The sequence below is a fragment of the Siphateles boraxobius genome, unplaced genomic scaffold (genome assembly GCF_051911475.1).
Source record: "Siphateles boraxobius isolate OS27281-9 unplaced genomic scaffold, OSU_SipBor_1 8, whole genome shotgun sequence".
NCBI classification, from domain to species: Eukaryota; Metazoa; Chordata; class Actinopteri; order Cypriniformes; family Leuciscidae; genus Siphateles; species Siphateles boraxobius.
Window position 1 is genome coordinate 18,003,334 of NW_027509208.1, and position 16,217 is coordinate 18,019,550.

General features: G+C 40.1%; 2 protein-coding genes across 3 annotated transcripts; both read right to left on the reverse strand.

Annotated features, from left to right (window-relative positions):
- Positions 1-438: 438 nt before the first annotated feature.
- On the reverse strand, positions 439-5,858 carry fmo5 (flavin containing dimethylaniline monoxygenase 5). 2 transcript variants are annotated; one of them, XM_077220485.1, is made up of 9 exons: positions 5,735-5,858; positions 4,800-4,951; positions 4,453-4,641; positions 4,176-4,341; positions 3,673-3,815; positions 3,362-3,561; positions 2,895-3,250; positions 2,421-2,493; positions 439-2,304 (listed from the first exon to the last, which is right to left on the reverse strand). In XM_077220485.1, exons 2-9 carry the CDS (start codon positions 4,929-4,931, stop codon positions 1,875-1,877), a joined length of 1,689 nt encoding a protein of 562 aa, XP_077076600.1. In that variant the 5' UTR covers positions 4,932-4,951; positions 5,735-5,858; the 3' UTR covers positions 439-1,874. The 2 variants fall into 2 exon arrangements, with proteins under 2 accessions (XP_077076600.1, XP_077076601.1); XM_077220486.1 differs by having other exon boundaries at positions 4,800-4,947; positions 5,735-5,781.
- Positions 5,859-8,015: 2,157 nt separating this feature from the next.
- LOC143729020 (flavin-containing monooxygenase 5-like) lies at positions 8,016-15,648 on the reverse strand. Its single transcript, XM_077220003.1, has 6 exons — positions 15,465-15,648; positions 13,280-13,422; positions 12,980-13,179; positions 12,827-12,938; positions 12,135-12,437; positions 8,016-8,909 (listed from the first exon to the last, which is right to left on the reverse strand). Exons 1-6 carry the CDS (start codon positions 15,646-15,648, stop codon positions 8,490-8,492), a joined length of 1,362 nt encoding a protein of 453 aa, XP_077076118.1. The 3' UTR covers positions 8,016-8,489.
- Positions 15,649-16,217: the final 569 nt, after the last annotated feature.

The following is a 16,217-nucleotide window of genomic DNA, read 5'->3' on the forward strand; positions in this document are numbered from 1 at the left end:
GATAAATCAATTTAAGGGCTTTCTGGTTTTTAACGAATTTTAAAGATTTTCACAAGAGTTTAACTTCTGTTACATACAGTATATAGTCTGTCTCCCTTGTTTCATAGTGTTTTTGGTTTAGTCCTGTGACCCAGTTTTCCCCAGTCTGTCTAATTAGTCATCTGCTTCATCTGTGTCCTGTTAATGATCTAATTTAGTTCCTTTTATTTGCTCTGTGTATTTGTTCCTTTGTTGCCCTGTGTTCTCCCTTCGTCCGTTCTGGTTCATGTTAATGTGGTTTTCTCCTGGTTCCTGAGTTTTGTCATTTAAAAACTATCATCATCCTTCTTTGTGCAATTTCCACTGCCACGTTACATAAAAACCTCATTCATCCACTGATTAAAGTTGGGTTCAGATTCAAACCATATGCACATGAATGAAAAACTTTCCAAGGTTAAGTAGACTTAAAAAACATTTTATTTCATTAATTACATTGTTTTAAAAATAATTATTTTTAGATTTGTTTGGCAACATAATTAACTCAGTCATTACTATTCTTATCCGCATATTTGAGTAAATTAACATGCTAAACAGACATGCTAACAACTGCAGCAGTTGGGAGTGATACATCATTAAGATTATACTTGGAATTTTAACACAACAAGTGAATTTATTGTAGTTTATAACAATTGTTGAAACCAAAGTGCTGCTGCACAAGATATATAAAAAAGATTTAAATAGATTAAAAAAAAAAAAGAAATGAAAGATTTACACCCTCATTTAAAACATAAAGAATACAAAGAGAACTTCAAAGAGGCTTTAAACGTGGAAATGATGGGTGAAGATCTAATGTGGAGGGGATGACCATTCCAAAGCCTCGGAGCAGCCACAGAGAAAGCCTGGTCACTTTTAGTTTTAAAATGTGAACGAGGAACAGAGTAATAACTGTCTGGATGATCGAAGGGATCTAGAAGCAGTGTATTGGGTGAGATCAAAAATATACTGAGGAGAAAGTCCATGCAAAGCTTTAAAAAACTAAAAAGCAACATTTTTAAAATCAACTCGGAACCAGTGAAGAGAAGAAAGCACAGGTGTAATGTGTTCACGTTTTTTAGTGCCAGTCAGTAATCTGGCTGCCGCATTTTGTACCCATTACAAACGATCTACGGCTGTTTTAGGCAAACCCATAGAGCGAATTACAATGATCCAACCTCGATGTCATAAAAGTATGACTAACGGTTTCAAGATCATTCTTGGAGAGCATCATCTTAATTCTAGCAATAGTTCTTAACTGAAAGAAAGTGCTTTTCTCAACAGCACTAATCAGCTCATCAAAACAAACTGTGGAATCAAAAACGACACTAAGGTTTTTGACACTGTCACACACATTAGAAGAGAGGGGACCAAGCTGACAGACAATGTCAGAGGACAGAGTTGATGGGCCAAATACTATTATTTCAGTTTTATCATTGTTTAACTGTAAAAAAGTTTTTCCATCCAGCATTTTGTCATGCAGACAGTCAAGGAAACTAGACAGAGCAGCTATTATTTTTCACAGGAAGATAAAGCTGAGTGTCATCGGCATTCGGCATAGAAATGATAGAAGTTGTGTCTCTTAATTATATGACCTAGAGGAAGCATGTGTAAAGAAAAGAGGACCCAAAATGGAACCCTGGGAAACACCATAGCAGATTTGAGCACAGGATGAGCAAAACTTCCCTACATTAACAGAAAAAGTTTTCTCCTTGAGGTAAGAGGCAATGTGAGTAATGTAAGTAATGCATCAATTATAACATTTTCATGATGTTGACTACAATTTACCCTGATCGAAGTACACTCGTTATGATATAAAATTTCTAATAAAGTATGTTAAGTTTCTGATACACATTACATGATTACTTTGTAGTCACTGGCAATGGTAAAAAAGCCCTGATCTTGTCGAGGAGCGATGAAGGGTCTGCTATGAGTGAGTGCAGACTGGCCCTGCTGTAATACAGAGCAGACAGCAGCACTGCAACAGACACTGAGAAAAAGAGTGAATACGAGGAGCGCTGTGACTGCGGCTCTGGTGCACAGCGTGTTTTCAGGGGCTCTGTGACTCGATCCCACTGAGTCAGGATGGCCTGCCGTGCACCTTCCCATCGGCCCGGTCCATGCAAGCGAAACTGGTACGGGGTGCAGGGCCCAAAGATGATGTTCAGAGCCAGTCTAGGGTCTGTCAGGAGCAGCTTCAGGATAGATGGACGGACACCCACTTGTTTAGCCAACTCATCCATGTAGGGGATGTAGTCCACCTGGATGGTGTGTCTCTGGGCGGCCACATACCTGCATGACAATATGATTAAGAGTCATCAAGATACACTTAAATTACATTTCTAAATAACTGTAGAAATTGTGTAAATGCTGTGTTATATAGTCATGTGAGGTGAAGTGTGGAGCACCTTTGAGTCATTTCGTTCTCTTTTGCTTTAATGTCCTTCATCATTGCACTCATTGAAGGCAGTTTGCACCTTCCTAGTGAGCATATTACAATTTGTTACATACAAAAACACTGTGTGCTTACTGTTCTGACATGTTTGTATATTACTTTAAAGTAAAACTGAAAGAATAATCATTTCCTGCAAAAATATTTTTTATGTACTGTCATCATACTCTAACTTTTAGAACTTAAAACCAGTCCAAAGGGACGAAGACAAGACCAAAAACAAGAAAAAGCTAATGTCTAATTGTCAAAAGACTTTGCGTAATTGAGAGAAAATGCTCATGAAAAACTACATTACAACATTTTTTGGAGATAGAAATCTTGAATATTAGTATAAGTAGACATTTGTTATTCTGTATTGTATGAATATGAACATATATTTTAAGAACAGCCCTTAGTTTTCTGTGTAGAAGATAAGCATTATGTTTGATACCTTTAAAAACACGTGTGGCCCAACGTGCTTGCATCTCAGAGATGGGCATAATGGCTCCCAGAGGCTGGATCAGACCAATCATGGCTAAAGTTGGGCGCTCTAGTGCTGGGGGATACACATATTTGTACAGGGATACCTTGTTCTTTGAGACAGGAATTACATGTGAAGACAGGAAGGGGAATGAGAAAGTGTATCCTGTGGCAAACACCACCAGATCAATGTCATCCTCAACTGTGCCATCCTCAAAAACCACACTTGATCCACGAAACTCTTGCACATTCGGCTTGACCGAGACAGTACCGGAGAGGATCCGGTTTGGTAAATCATCATTGACCATGGGATGTTGGCTGAAAACTCTGGGAAATAAACAAAAGCCATTATATAGTAACCTATGAAAAGGGTTAAAGGGTTAAAACTTTCATGGACGAAAGTCAGCAGAGTCTTGTTTCCTCCCGTGTTCACAGTACCTGTGCGCAGGCTGCAGCCCATAGAGCTTGTGGTCGAACCGTTTATTGAGACGTTTCTCACCAACATTGTTGATAAATCCAACAGGCAACATTTGAATAAGCCAACCACGTATTCTTTTATTAAACATCATATCTGATGGAACACCATTGTCTCCTACACGATTTAGTATCCAAGATCCCTTTCGGGTGCTCAGATAAACCTAGAATTAAGGGAAAGTAAGTAAGGGAAACAATGTGGAATTCAGAGGCTTTAATAACAGTATAATAATTCATATGCTATCATTATTTATACTGCAGTTGTGGCACATCACCTGTTTGGCCATTCTGCTCAGCTCTACAGCAATATCTCCTCCAGAGTTCCCAATGCCAATCACAACTACCCTCTTCCCTCGCCATTCTTCGGGGTTTTTGTAGTCACGACTGTGGAAGAATTTCCCCTTAAACGTGTCTATTCCTGTAATGCAATATATAGCTTATCTACATAATTCCTTAAGTCTGTCATTGCATATACATTTTGTATATATTGTAAACATTAAAATTTACAAATTAGTAAAATCATTAACTTATTGAAGAAATGTAAAAGCTTGTTGAATCATTTTATGCAAAACCTTGTAAACGTACTAATTATAAACAATATTTCTGCCTGAGATTCTGCTTAATGCTACAACAGTTGTACAAGAGCTGTGATAAGGCCTAATGACTCTTGTACTGTAACTAAAGTTCACAATGAGTGTCCCAGTTTGGCTTTTATTGACTTTATGTTGTTGCTCTTCGCACATAGACTGTTTTTGCTTAGTTATCAAATGTACTGCACCTGGAAAGTCCTTTAGAGGGAGGTGAGGGTGACAGTGGTGACCGGTGCAGACCATCACAGCATCAAACACCTGCTTCTCTCTTCCACCATCCTTGGACTCCGTCTCTACATCCCACTGACCAGAGTGAGGGAAGTCTGGCCTTGGGGTAACATGAAGGACTTTTGTCTAAGAAACACAAAACATGAATTTGTGAACCTTTGAAACCCCAAAAACCTAAGATAAATATGAGGTACAGTATATTCCTAACTTCACAGTTAACAAACTTTCAGGCCAGACCTGAAAACGGATGTGCCGTTTGAGCTGGAAGTGCTCAGCGTACATTCGGAAGTAGTCCATGATGAGGGAGTTGTGCATGTAGTTTGGGAAGTGGGCAGGGATAGGGAAATCACTGTAGCACATCATCTCCTTTGAAGTGTTGATAATCAATGAGTAGTAAATGCTAGCACGATCTGGATCTGGATTTTCCTAAGATACAAAGACAAGAAGCAAACTGCATCAGTTTCTCGCAGCACATAGTTTATTGATGGTCTGCAATGAACTGTGCCTCAGGGTTCAGTGCTTGGACCCCTTATTTTCTTCATATGTACAATTTCAGTGGGCCCAATAATATAGACATATCTTACCTTAAACCTCCAAAGACCCCCAATGTCATCACTGGTCTCAAAACACACTGGCTCCAGGCCTTCATCCAGGCAGCATTTGATGCAGGTCAGCCCAGAGGTTCCACCTCCAATCACAGCAACACGTTTGGCCATGATGATCCACAACTGTCTGACTTTAGGCAGATGCAGATGATAGAAAAATTAGATTTTTGTAATTTTTCCAAAGCATGAAACTATCCATCAGTGTTATTTCCATCAAATCTCAAATTATGCATAGCACTCTATGGTAGAAATTAGTTCTTAAAAAAAATGAGTTAACTGACCAAAAATGCACTGTGAAAATTTTCACCAATCTTAATAGGGAAGTTAGGCACCCAGGGAAGGGTTAACTGACCAGACACACTGTGACACTTTTCACCATTCTTAAAGTTAGGCACCCAGGGAAGGGTTAACTGACCATACACACTGTGAAAAATTGTGACCAAATCAACTGAAATTTTCACCGATCATCACTCGTGGAAGGGTTAAAGTCAAAACTGTACTGCGAAATATCACAAATTTAGCAGATTTCGGACTGGACAACCGCAGTAACATAAACGTCTTTGTCACTTTTGATTAATTTAATGCGTACCTGCTAAATACAAGTATTACACCACGCAGCGTCACATGAATTCATTATAAAGAATGACATTTCACAAGCCAGCACACTTCTGTTTTATAAACATAGGACATCTGAATTTCAAACCACAAACTCTTTTACTGCGGTGTGTAACCGTCAATGTAGGCTATTTGTGAAATCGACCTGCCAAAGCTCTAACAACAAGAACATACGGACAAATAAATCGAGTCAGATATTCGGACAAACAAACAGCTCGTTACGTAAACACGCATGTCCCGTAAAAACTACAATGGTGTGATATTAATGTCAATAAAAAGTTTGTGGAGAACCATCTTACCGAACGTGGAGCAGTGACCGCAGAAGTTTATAGATGTTGTTCACGCCACCCAATAGAATCTGTCTGCAGCCTGCCCTGCAAGACTTCAAGTTTCGCCCACTTCTTGTTACGCCTCTCTCTTACTAGCGGCAGACAGACCAATCTCACAACACCCCTGAATAGACGAAACCTTGGACTCATGGCCTTCACTCTGGTCAATAGTTAAACAATGTTAACAAATATTAAGTTTTGGATCGTAGTCATACATTGTAAACTTATACAATGTAGGCTACTGTTTTTGTGTAGACCTGCATGCATGAAAATACTCCATGCTTATTGTATGGAAATTATATTTGGGTTTTTAGCATTTTCATGTCCCAAGGAATAAATAGTATAATTTTATGTTATACGAAGGTCACATTAAAACTGTTGGAAACGTGTTTACCTCTTTTTTATTAAAATATTAGGCTAATTTAAAATGATTTGTAGACATTGATAATGACTACAACATCTATAATATAATTAGCCAACTGCATCTACTATAAGAGTCTTTTTTGAGCAGTTCATCATCACAAAATTGGTGGGCGCCCTGGAGGCTGACGAGGGCGTGGCCAATCCGGAGCAGGAAGCCTCCAGGGAAGAGCAGGCTGAGCAGGCGGCCAGGGTGGAACAGGCTGAGCAGGCAGCCAGGGCGGAGCAGGCTGAGCAGGCTGAGCAGGCGGCCAGGGCGGAGCAGGCTGAGCAGGCGGCCAGGGCGGAGCAGGCTGAGCAGGCGGCCAGGGCGGAGCAGGCTGAGCAGGCGGCCAGGGCGGAGCAGGCTGAGCAGGCGGCCAGGGTGAAGCAGGCAGTGCAGGTGGCCATGGAGGTGAAGACCCCCTCGGGCGGCCACGGCGGAGAATATTTTCCCAAAAAGACTCTCGGATAGGCTCTGAGACAGGCTCTGGGACAGTCTCTGGCTGGGCAGATGGGACATGGACAGATTTGGCCTTGATGGATGGAATGGGTGGCAGGGCCAGGAGCTTGGGCGGCGCCGGCAGGGCCAGGAGCATGGAGACGGCCTCTGGGCTGACCTCCGGGCACTGTGGGGTGCAGGAAGTCCTCTTCCTCCTCCTCCGTTTCTGAGAGCGAGAGGGCGCAGGAGGCTCTTGGCTGGACGTGACCAGTGGTGAAGGCTCTGGGCTGGACGGGACCAGCGGTGAAGGCTCGGGGCTGGACGGGACCAGCGGTGAAGGTTCGGGGCTGGACGGGACCAGCGGTGAAGGCTCGGGGCTGGACGGGACCAGCGGTGAAGGCACGGGGCTGGACGGGACCAGCGGCGAAGGCTCGGGGCTGCTGCTGGTGAGCTCTTCTACTGGACCGTCGGTGAACAGAGAGTTACAGCTGGCCAATACCCACTCCACATAGGCCGCGAAGTTCCCCCCGAGGCCCCATCTCCGGGTCTCAACGCTGAGACCAAAGCACACCTGCCATATTAGATAATTGCATTTGAAAGATTTTACCTTCAGTAAAAAAAATTGCAATAGATTTTAAAAGGCGTTTTCATGCATGTGTGGCCCGGGTTTTTGTTGAATTTACACTGTTCTGACCACTAGGGGTCAGCGTGGAGACGGGTGTCGGATTGTTTCGAAGCCTCGGCACAATATTGCACATTTGATTCAACTGTTTCAGTGTTTCACGAAGCCTTGATCTGCCCATCACTAGAAGCAGGATTGCAGTTGCAGCAGTCTTTATTAATAAACTAAATTAGCATGAAAATGAACAGAGAGAACAGGTACAACCACGCATAAAGCAACAACGACCAACAATGAACAGACTGAAACACAGGGCTTAAATACACAGGGAACAGATTAGGGAAACAAGACACAGCTGAGGCAAATGAACTTATAATGACAGGTAGACAGGTGAATTCACTAAACACTAACGAGGAACGGGAAACTGGAAACAGGACTGAACCAAATACACTAAGATTGGGGGAAACGCAGGACATACATATGACAAAGGCTTCTCCACCGATTGTTTTATTTAAAAGTATATATTGAAAGAATAATAAAAATGCTGCTACTTTACTTATGTGATGATTGTCAAAAGATAAGGACACTATTTAAAAAAAAAAAGATAATTATTTTGGGAATTTGGCAGAGCACTAGTTATGGCAGATATAAGAAGAAAAAAAGACACATTAGACCACAAATGTATGTTAATTTTAATTTCCGTCAAAGATTAAATTATTAGAAATATAACATATTAAAATTATAATGAATTTCAAGAATTAGATAAAGGAATAATAAGGTTAAAGTGCAAATTCAAACAGAGCTACCCAAAAATCAAATATCAAGCGTAGCGTCAGTTCTGGCAGGTCACGTTAGTCAAGCTCGCATCAGCTGACTCTCAACTGATACACGTCTACCTATAGGAATACAACGCCTATCACTGTATAGATATATAAGCTCTTTCAGTATTATCAGCAGCTATCGTGTTTCTCAGGAGCTAATTACCCTTCTCCCTCCCAAGCTCCTCCTCTTGTCAGTCAGGATTTGGCATTCCCTTGAATCAGAATAAATTCTCGAATTATGTTGTACTCTAAAATCTTGAATTAATGATATCTGCATATATTCATGTTAGTTCTGTTCTGTTTACCCTAAGGGGGGTATTGCTGCTCTCCCTGCTCTTATCCATGCAAGGCTGCATTGATGCGCAGGGAGTTCTTACCCAGACCGGAACCATACCGCCAATCCAAACTGTATGCTAATTATTGTATTTGACAGAAATGGGTTTTCTATGGGATACAAGAAACAGATGTGTTTCTCAGGAAGAGCGGTATCTTTTTTTGCATTGCTATAATGGCAAAAACCATTGCAGCCCCTCGTGACAGGCCCAGCCAAAAGGACAAACTGAAGGATGAAGGTTCTGGAATGGGCCGTGCCTTCATGGGTTTGGCCACACGTTCCCATTGGGTAAGAATAGCCTGACGGGCACCTCTCCAATACCCTGGTCCGCTAAGCCGAAACTGGTAGGGAGTACAGGGGCCGAAGAAAGCCCTCAGTCCCACAGCAGGGTCCCTCAGGAGCAGCCAGGCAATGTTGGGAAAGACACCCATTTCCTCTGCTATGGAGGGATATAGTCCACTTGAAGGGCAGCCAGCTAAGGACAGGGGTAACTGTAGAGAGACAGCAGAGAGTTCAAAATGAGCATAGATTAATTATCAAACCAAAATCTATTTAGAATTACCATCGAGGTAAATAAATAATTACGTCTTTAAATTTGCTTTTATGTCCTTCTCAATTATTTCATCTATTTTATTGGCTGGAAGAAGATGATTCAGTTCTTAAAGAACAGGAGAATTAATACATGAAAAACATTTTCAAAACATAACCATATATACAGTACATTATTAAATCATAAAAGAAGGTAATGTTAAACTGTATTGGAAATATGTTTACCATGCTTTAATTTTTTTTTTAACTTGAAAAAAATAGACAGATTTATTGGTAACACTTTACAATATGGTCCCATTAGTTGACTAACATTAACTAATAATGAGCAATCCATTTTTTGACAGTAGGCTATCTATTAATCTTAATGTTAGTCAACTTTTCATTGTTAGTTCATGTTTGCTCAGGTCCATTAAATTATATTAACAGTATTAATATAACTTTTGATTTGAATAGTGTTCTAGTTTATGTTGACATTAACATTGATTAATTATGTTTTAGTTCATGTTCACTAAGTTAACAAATGAAACTTTGTAGTGTTAAAACAATATTATTTTACTTTTATTTTACTCATGTCCCAGACTTGTATTAGTAAATTATGAAAATCCATTATAAAAATACTATTATAATACTATTTTTTATATATTTTTATAATGTATTAAAACCTATTATTATTTAAATAAATATTTATTTTGGAGAAGTGCTGAAAAATATATGAATATAATCATATATAAACTGTGTTGAGGGTAATGCATAACAAGTAACTAGTTTTTTCAAGTAACTAATAAAGTAACTAGTGGTGGGCATAGATTAATTTTTTTAATCTAGATTAATCTCACTGGAATCTTGGAATTAATGTTGATTAATCTAGATTAAAATTCAGAAAATGTGTGCTACCCAAATAATGACTAAAAAAGTAAGTCTTTGAGAACGGGTTTCTCAGGCCAGGTGGCGCATTAGACCAGGGGCTCATCTCCTGTTTCCAAAATGCATCACAAACTGATTGAGAAAGCTGTTCTACTATGATAATTGGTGATGAAAACAAATGATGTTCAATCAGATGTACTTGTGTTTACTAACTGATAGACTTGTGCTGACGGGCTTGCCTCGGTTGCACTCAAACATAGTTGTTTGACGAAGACTCTTCCCCTGCCCTACATCAGTGCTTGGCCCGGCATCCATTAGCCTAGGGATGCTTTGCGTTTAGGTGGTAGGCTACTTGAGACTGTCAGCTGAATGTGCGGAACGCTTTTCAGATGAGATAAGGTAATTTATTTTAGCACAATTCACACCCAGCGGTAATTCGGGAGAACAAAATCTCCGAATGCTCCACATGAAACTTTGGTCTTCCGACATTTTAACATCGTATCGATTTATTTTGGTTAATACGTGTATGTGTGAGGGAGAGAGAGCTGGACAGCGCTTTAGTGTGTAGATAAAGTCGCCTGGCTCCGAAAGTGAGGCTGCGTCCCAATTCGCCTACCTATACTACGACCTAAAAGTACGTATTCTTTTGTGAAGAAAAAGTACATACTTTTGAGTGTGTAGCAAAAGAGTAGGCAAGCTTTGGACATACTACTTCGTCATCTTTAACGGACAGTTCTGTCGCGTGCGTCCAGCCACCGTAAACTGCCCTGTCAATCATCTTGTCACAGTTAAAATCCTCCATTCAATCTAATTTAATTTCCTACCGTTTCGGAGAGAAATGTTGCGGCACCTAGGTCTGCAGCCGTGGGTCATTAATGCGGTGACTCTCCTCATGTGTTTGCAATTTGAATGTAATGATGCATTTAAAAGTTAATGGCTAAACGTATCTTTACAAAAGTTCACAATGCTGCTGCAGATGCAATATAATGTAGACAACATTGAATAAATAATTTTTCGTCATGTTAGATACTGATAATTACCCACTCAAACCCCTTTATCTAAACCTTTCTACATAACCACCGGACTCGCGCGTCCTCCATGTCTGTAGTTTTTTAACACCTTTCACTCGTGTTTGTAGTTCTAATCGAATCCTCGTCCAACGCGCGATGGGTTGTGGGCAATATCAGCCATTAGAGTGCGCATCGATCTGCACGTCGGATTCTGACCGGAAAAAGTAGACCATCCGGGTATCTTTGGAACACTCATTTCAACATACTACGATTTGGGACGTACTAATTCTAATTTCGAATACTATTTAGGACGGATAGTATGCGAATTGGGACGCAGCACGAGAGAGTGCGCGCGCGCGACCGGGTCTCTCTCTCTCTCTCTCTCTCTCTCTCTCTCTCTCTCTCTCTCTCTCTCTCTCTCTCTGCTGGTTCTTTCAGTTAAAGTCCCTGTAAAGGCAATTCAAAAAAAAAAAATCTAAACACATTATAAATGTTAGAAATGTATTACTAAAACATATTACAAAGACTGTGAACTGTGAAGTTCTGAATTGTGGAGTAAGACCCTTAAACAGTTTTTCACCATTGCTATTTTCCGGATATTCTGGGCGGGGCTAAAACGGGGCTCGATGATGAACTGAAGCCCCTGGACAAGCCCCTACTTGATGACTGAGGCCACTGAGGCTGGCCCCTCCCCTAACAATAGAGCACATTCGCATCAGTTTGGCGCTCAATCGCGAGTTACTGTCATTACTATTATTTACTAAAGCCTACAGTTTGCTAGCTAGCTATGCCTTCGACACGGAAATGCGTAGGCCACTACCTGGATGCAATCATGTAGGCCTACAAAACAGATCTGTGTCTTTATTTAGATTTCTTAAAAACGATCACATCAAGAAGAGGTGGATTCATTTTGTGAAGAGCCACCTTGATGGAGAGCCGAGGATCACCACCAACACCCGCCTCTGTAGTGATCATTTTACACGGGATAGTTTTATAAACTTTCGTCGGAAACAACTGGGATTCACTGATAATCCGCTGTACTGGTGAATGGCGCCGAACCGACTATCTCCCGCAATAAGACGCAACCATCAAGACCTTCTCCTCGTCCTCCCTGACCTTGCACAGTGTCTGTATGAACAGGCTCACTGGGGGAAACACATACTTGCATTCCCAAATCAGATGGACCGTTCGTAGTCTCCACTCTTCTCTGGGCGTCCGTTGTCGTGAGAGCTCATCAACTTCATGATTGAGCTCACCTGGGATATAAATGTAAATCCCTGACTTCATGTCGGCTGGAGAGACTGGCTCTATTGGGTACTTTGCCAATCAGACTTTGATCTCTGCACGCAGGATAGGAGCATCCTTGTCTGCCACTGAGGCGAAGGGGCACTGAGGGGCACCAGGCAAACTGAATCGCATAGTCTGATCGTCTGAATGACACAGCGAGACAGGCTGGTAAGTGCTGTTCAGGCGTCCGGACTCCGTGCAAGGGGGACCAGGGGGACAACAGACATGCCCGCAGTGGTGCAGAGTGCCTTGGAGGCCACAGTGTCCTGGTGTGGGGGCCGTGAGTGTGGTGGCACACTTACTTGTGTAAGGCCAATGCCTTCTCTTCCTCGAACCGCAGACTCCTGCCTGTTGGCAAAAGAAAAGTTGGAAGAGAGAGGCAAGGTACTGTGTCGCTCACTGTCAACCCACTCCCCTTGTAACCCAGAGATTGAGGAAACTGCTCTTTTGCTGAGACCAGTCGCAGAACAGAAATAAACTCTTGATGATAGTTGATAGTGCAGCATAATTACATACAAAACTGCACATAAAATCAGTTTCAATTATTTAAATGTTCATTATACACAAACTTTGTTTGAAATGTTAAGCCACTTTGTGATTCAGTATCAAGCATTTTATTTGTCAATTATAACATTTTCATGATGTTGACTACAATTTACCCTAGTCGAAGTACACTTGTTATGATATAAGATTTCTAATAAAGTATGTTAAGTTTCTGATAGACATTACATGATTACTTTGTGGTCACTGGCAATGGTAAAAAAGCCCTGATCTTGTCGAGGAGCGATGAAGGGTCTGCTATGAGTGAGTGCAGACTGGCCCTGCTGTAATACAGAGCAGACAGCAGCACTGCAACAGACACAGACATTTTGTTCCAGTGTTCAGAGTACCTGTGTCTGGGCTGCAGCCCATAGAGCTTGTGGTTGAACTGTTCATTGAGTTGATTCTCTTTTAAATTGTTGATGAAACCAACAGGTAACATTAGAATAAGCCAAACACTCACTCTGTTCTTAAACATCATATCTGATGGAACACCATTGTCTCCTACACAATTTAGTATCCAAGATCCCTTTCGGGTGCTCAGATAAACCTAGAATTAAGGGAAAGTAAGTAAGGGAAACAATGTGGAATGCATAGGCATTTATAATTCATATACTATAATTATTTATACTGTATTTGTGGCATATCACCTGTTTGGCCATTCTGCTCAGCTCTACAGCAATATCTCCTCCAGAGTTCCCAATGCCAATCACAACTACCCTCTTCCCTCGCCATTCTTCAGGGTTTTTGTAGTCACGGCTATGGAAGAATTTCCCCTTAAACGTGTCTATTCCTAAAGGGTGATTTAAACAATTAGCCACTACAATATAGAAAGGAAATCGCTGTTTAAGTTATATGTAGTGCAATATATCTTATCTATATAAATCCTTAAAGCCCCCCTGTAGTCAATAATTTTATCCATTAAAACTCATCTTTGATCACCAAAATTACATATTTAAGCGTTTTTTCCTTGAAAAAAATTTCTTCATGCCTTAAAATCGATTGACTGTAACTCTACACCCTTGCCTCATTTAGTATACACGCTTCTATAAATATGCAAATTAGCCCGTCTCCACTCACTCACACCAGCTCAGAGTTCACGTTGATGATCACACATTGACGTGATTGACGTGACACAAAACAAAGTAGTTTGTGACGTCAGAAACACCAGAGATTTCAAACCTTGTTTTTGAGACTGTCTTTGGTGCACTGCAATTTTAAGGAGAAAATACTCAGTAATGGTGTTGACTTATGAATTTGCACATGGTTTGTCTTAAAACATATTAAAAACACCATATAGACATATAAACAACATTAAAAGCTTGATTTTCACCACAGGGGGACTTTAAGTCTGCCATTGCATATACATTTTATTTATATTGAAATTATTATTATTATTTTTTTTACAAATTAGTAAAATCATTGACTTGTTATTGAATTATCTTTCAAGCTTGTTGAATTATCTTTGCAAAACCTTTTAAACTTACTAATCATAAACAATATTTATGTTCAACTGCCTGAGATTCTGCTTAATGCTACAACAGCTGTACAGAGCTTTCCAGCCCTTTAAGGGCACACTGAAGTTTGAGTCGCCATTGGCTAGTAGATTTTTTATTTTATTTGCCAGACTTTTAACATGGAATGCAAGAAAAATGCAAATGAAAAAATTCTACATAAATATAATACATATAATATAAATATAAAATATAAATTTCAAATACTTAAAGTTAAGTTAACTGTCTGTAATAAAATAAGAACAAATAATAAAACTACAAGCAATAGCAAAAATAACCACAGAACAAAGATGCAAATTAAATAAACTGTTTTTTAGGGTTTTTAGTTAGATCTAACAGTATAGTTAGGTAGATTTGGTAGATTAGATACAGAAATTGAATAAAGTAATCAAATGGTACATAGTCTTCACTGTATAAATGAAATATAGATGAATCCTTATTAAAGTTAGTTCATACTGTCATTCAGTCAAGAGCATTGAGTGTTTTTTTTTCAGCGAGTCTATTGTTTGATTAATATTAAAAAAACAGTCAGCAGTAGTAAGCAATAGGCTGTTGTCACTTTAAGATATAGTGCACAGATCCAATATACTGATACTGTACACTTACGCTTTATTTACTGACTCTTTGTTCACTTAACTCATAACCGACTATGTTTACTAGGATACTCTCCAAGACGGGCATTTTCACATAATTTTGTGTGAAATTGTCCGTTCAAGTGCAATAAATGAAAGAGAGCTCAATTCATTATTCACATGCTTTCAGACGTGGCTTTCTGGGCGCATGCTTCAGACGTGCAGTTTGCGCATAGTGCGCGCGTGTGATCTTTCGTGTTGTCTGCGCTTGAATGTTAAAATTGGCACAAAAAAGCGTGCAAATAACAAACTTTCATGACGACGCAGCACTGGTTCAACAGTTCCCTCAACGAGACCTGCATGTTCTCTCTCTTTCTCTCACGGTGAGTGTACGTATGTGAGAGAAAGCGACAGAGGGCGATCTCAGCCAAGCAACAATGCGTAAAGCTCAGCAGGCAATGAAATTATATCTGGACTAAACTTATTTTTTGCCTCTAACTCAATTAAAGGTGACTGTAATCGTACAATTTACTAGCCATTGGCTAATTAAAGATATTTTTTAGTCGCCTCTCGTGAAATTTGGTCGCATTTGTGAGTGATTTTTCACATCGTAGGTTGACTGTGATAATGCCTAATGACTCTTGTACAACTAAAGTTCACTATTAGTGTCCCAGTTAGGCTTTTATTGACTTTATGTTGTTGCTCTTTGCACATAGACTGTTTTTGCTTAGTTATCAAATATACTGCACCTGGAAAGTCCTTTAGAGGGAGGTGAGGGTGACAGTGGTGACCGGTGCAGACCATCACAGCATCAAACACCTGCTTCTCTCTTCCACCATCCTTGGACTCCGTCTCTACATCCCACTGACCAGAGTGAGGGAAGTCTGGCCTTGGGGTAACATGAAGGACTTTTGTCGAAGAAACACAAAACATGAATTTGTGAACATTTGAAACCTAATATATACCTTATATAGCGACATATCAATTAATGTGTGAGCGCCGCGAGCACAGTAGCCTATTATGGCTGACAGGACAGGAAATTTAGCTTTTCTGAGGTGAGAAACTTTTTATATCGTAACAAGTTATGAAAATAACATAGGGTAATGACACTGACATAGCCTGACAACATCTCATCTGGCAGCAGAAACTGAATCAGGACAGAATCCAATCAGAAAAACAGAATTACGTTCGTTTTTGTTTCTTTGACTGCACTGCTTTACTTACTAAGCTTAAATCTATAAGCATTACAAAAATGAAGAGTCGAGAACGCCGATTTAGGACTGGAGGGCCGCGTCACATTTACAAATCATGACATGCGATTATTTACAGGACAGCGATTTATAAACAAAAGAAATCTTAATTTAAGCTGCAAACTATCTTTACTGCGGTGTGAAATCTATGTAGGCTATTTGTGAAATCAACTTGCTAAAGCTCCGACAACAAGAACATGTAGAATAATAAAACTAATATATTCGGACAAACAAACCGCTTGTTACAAAAAC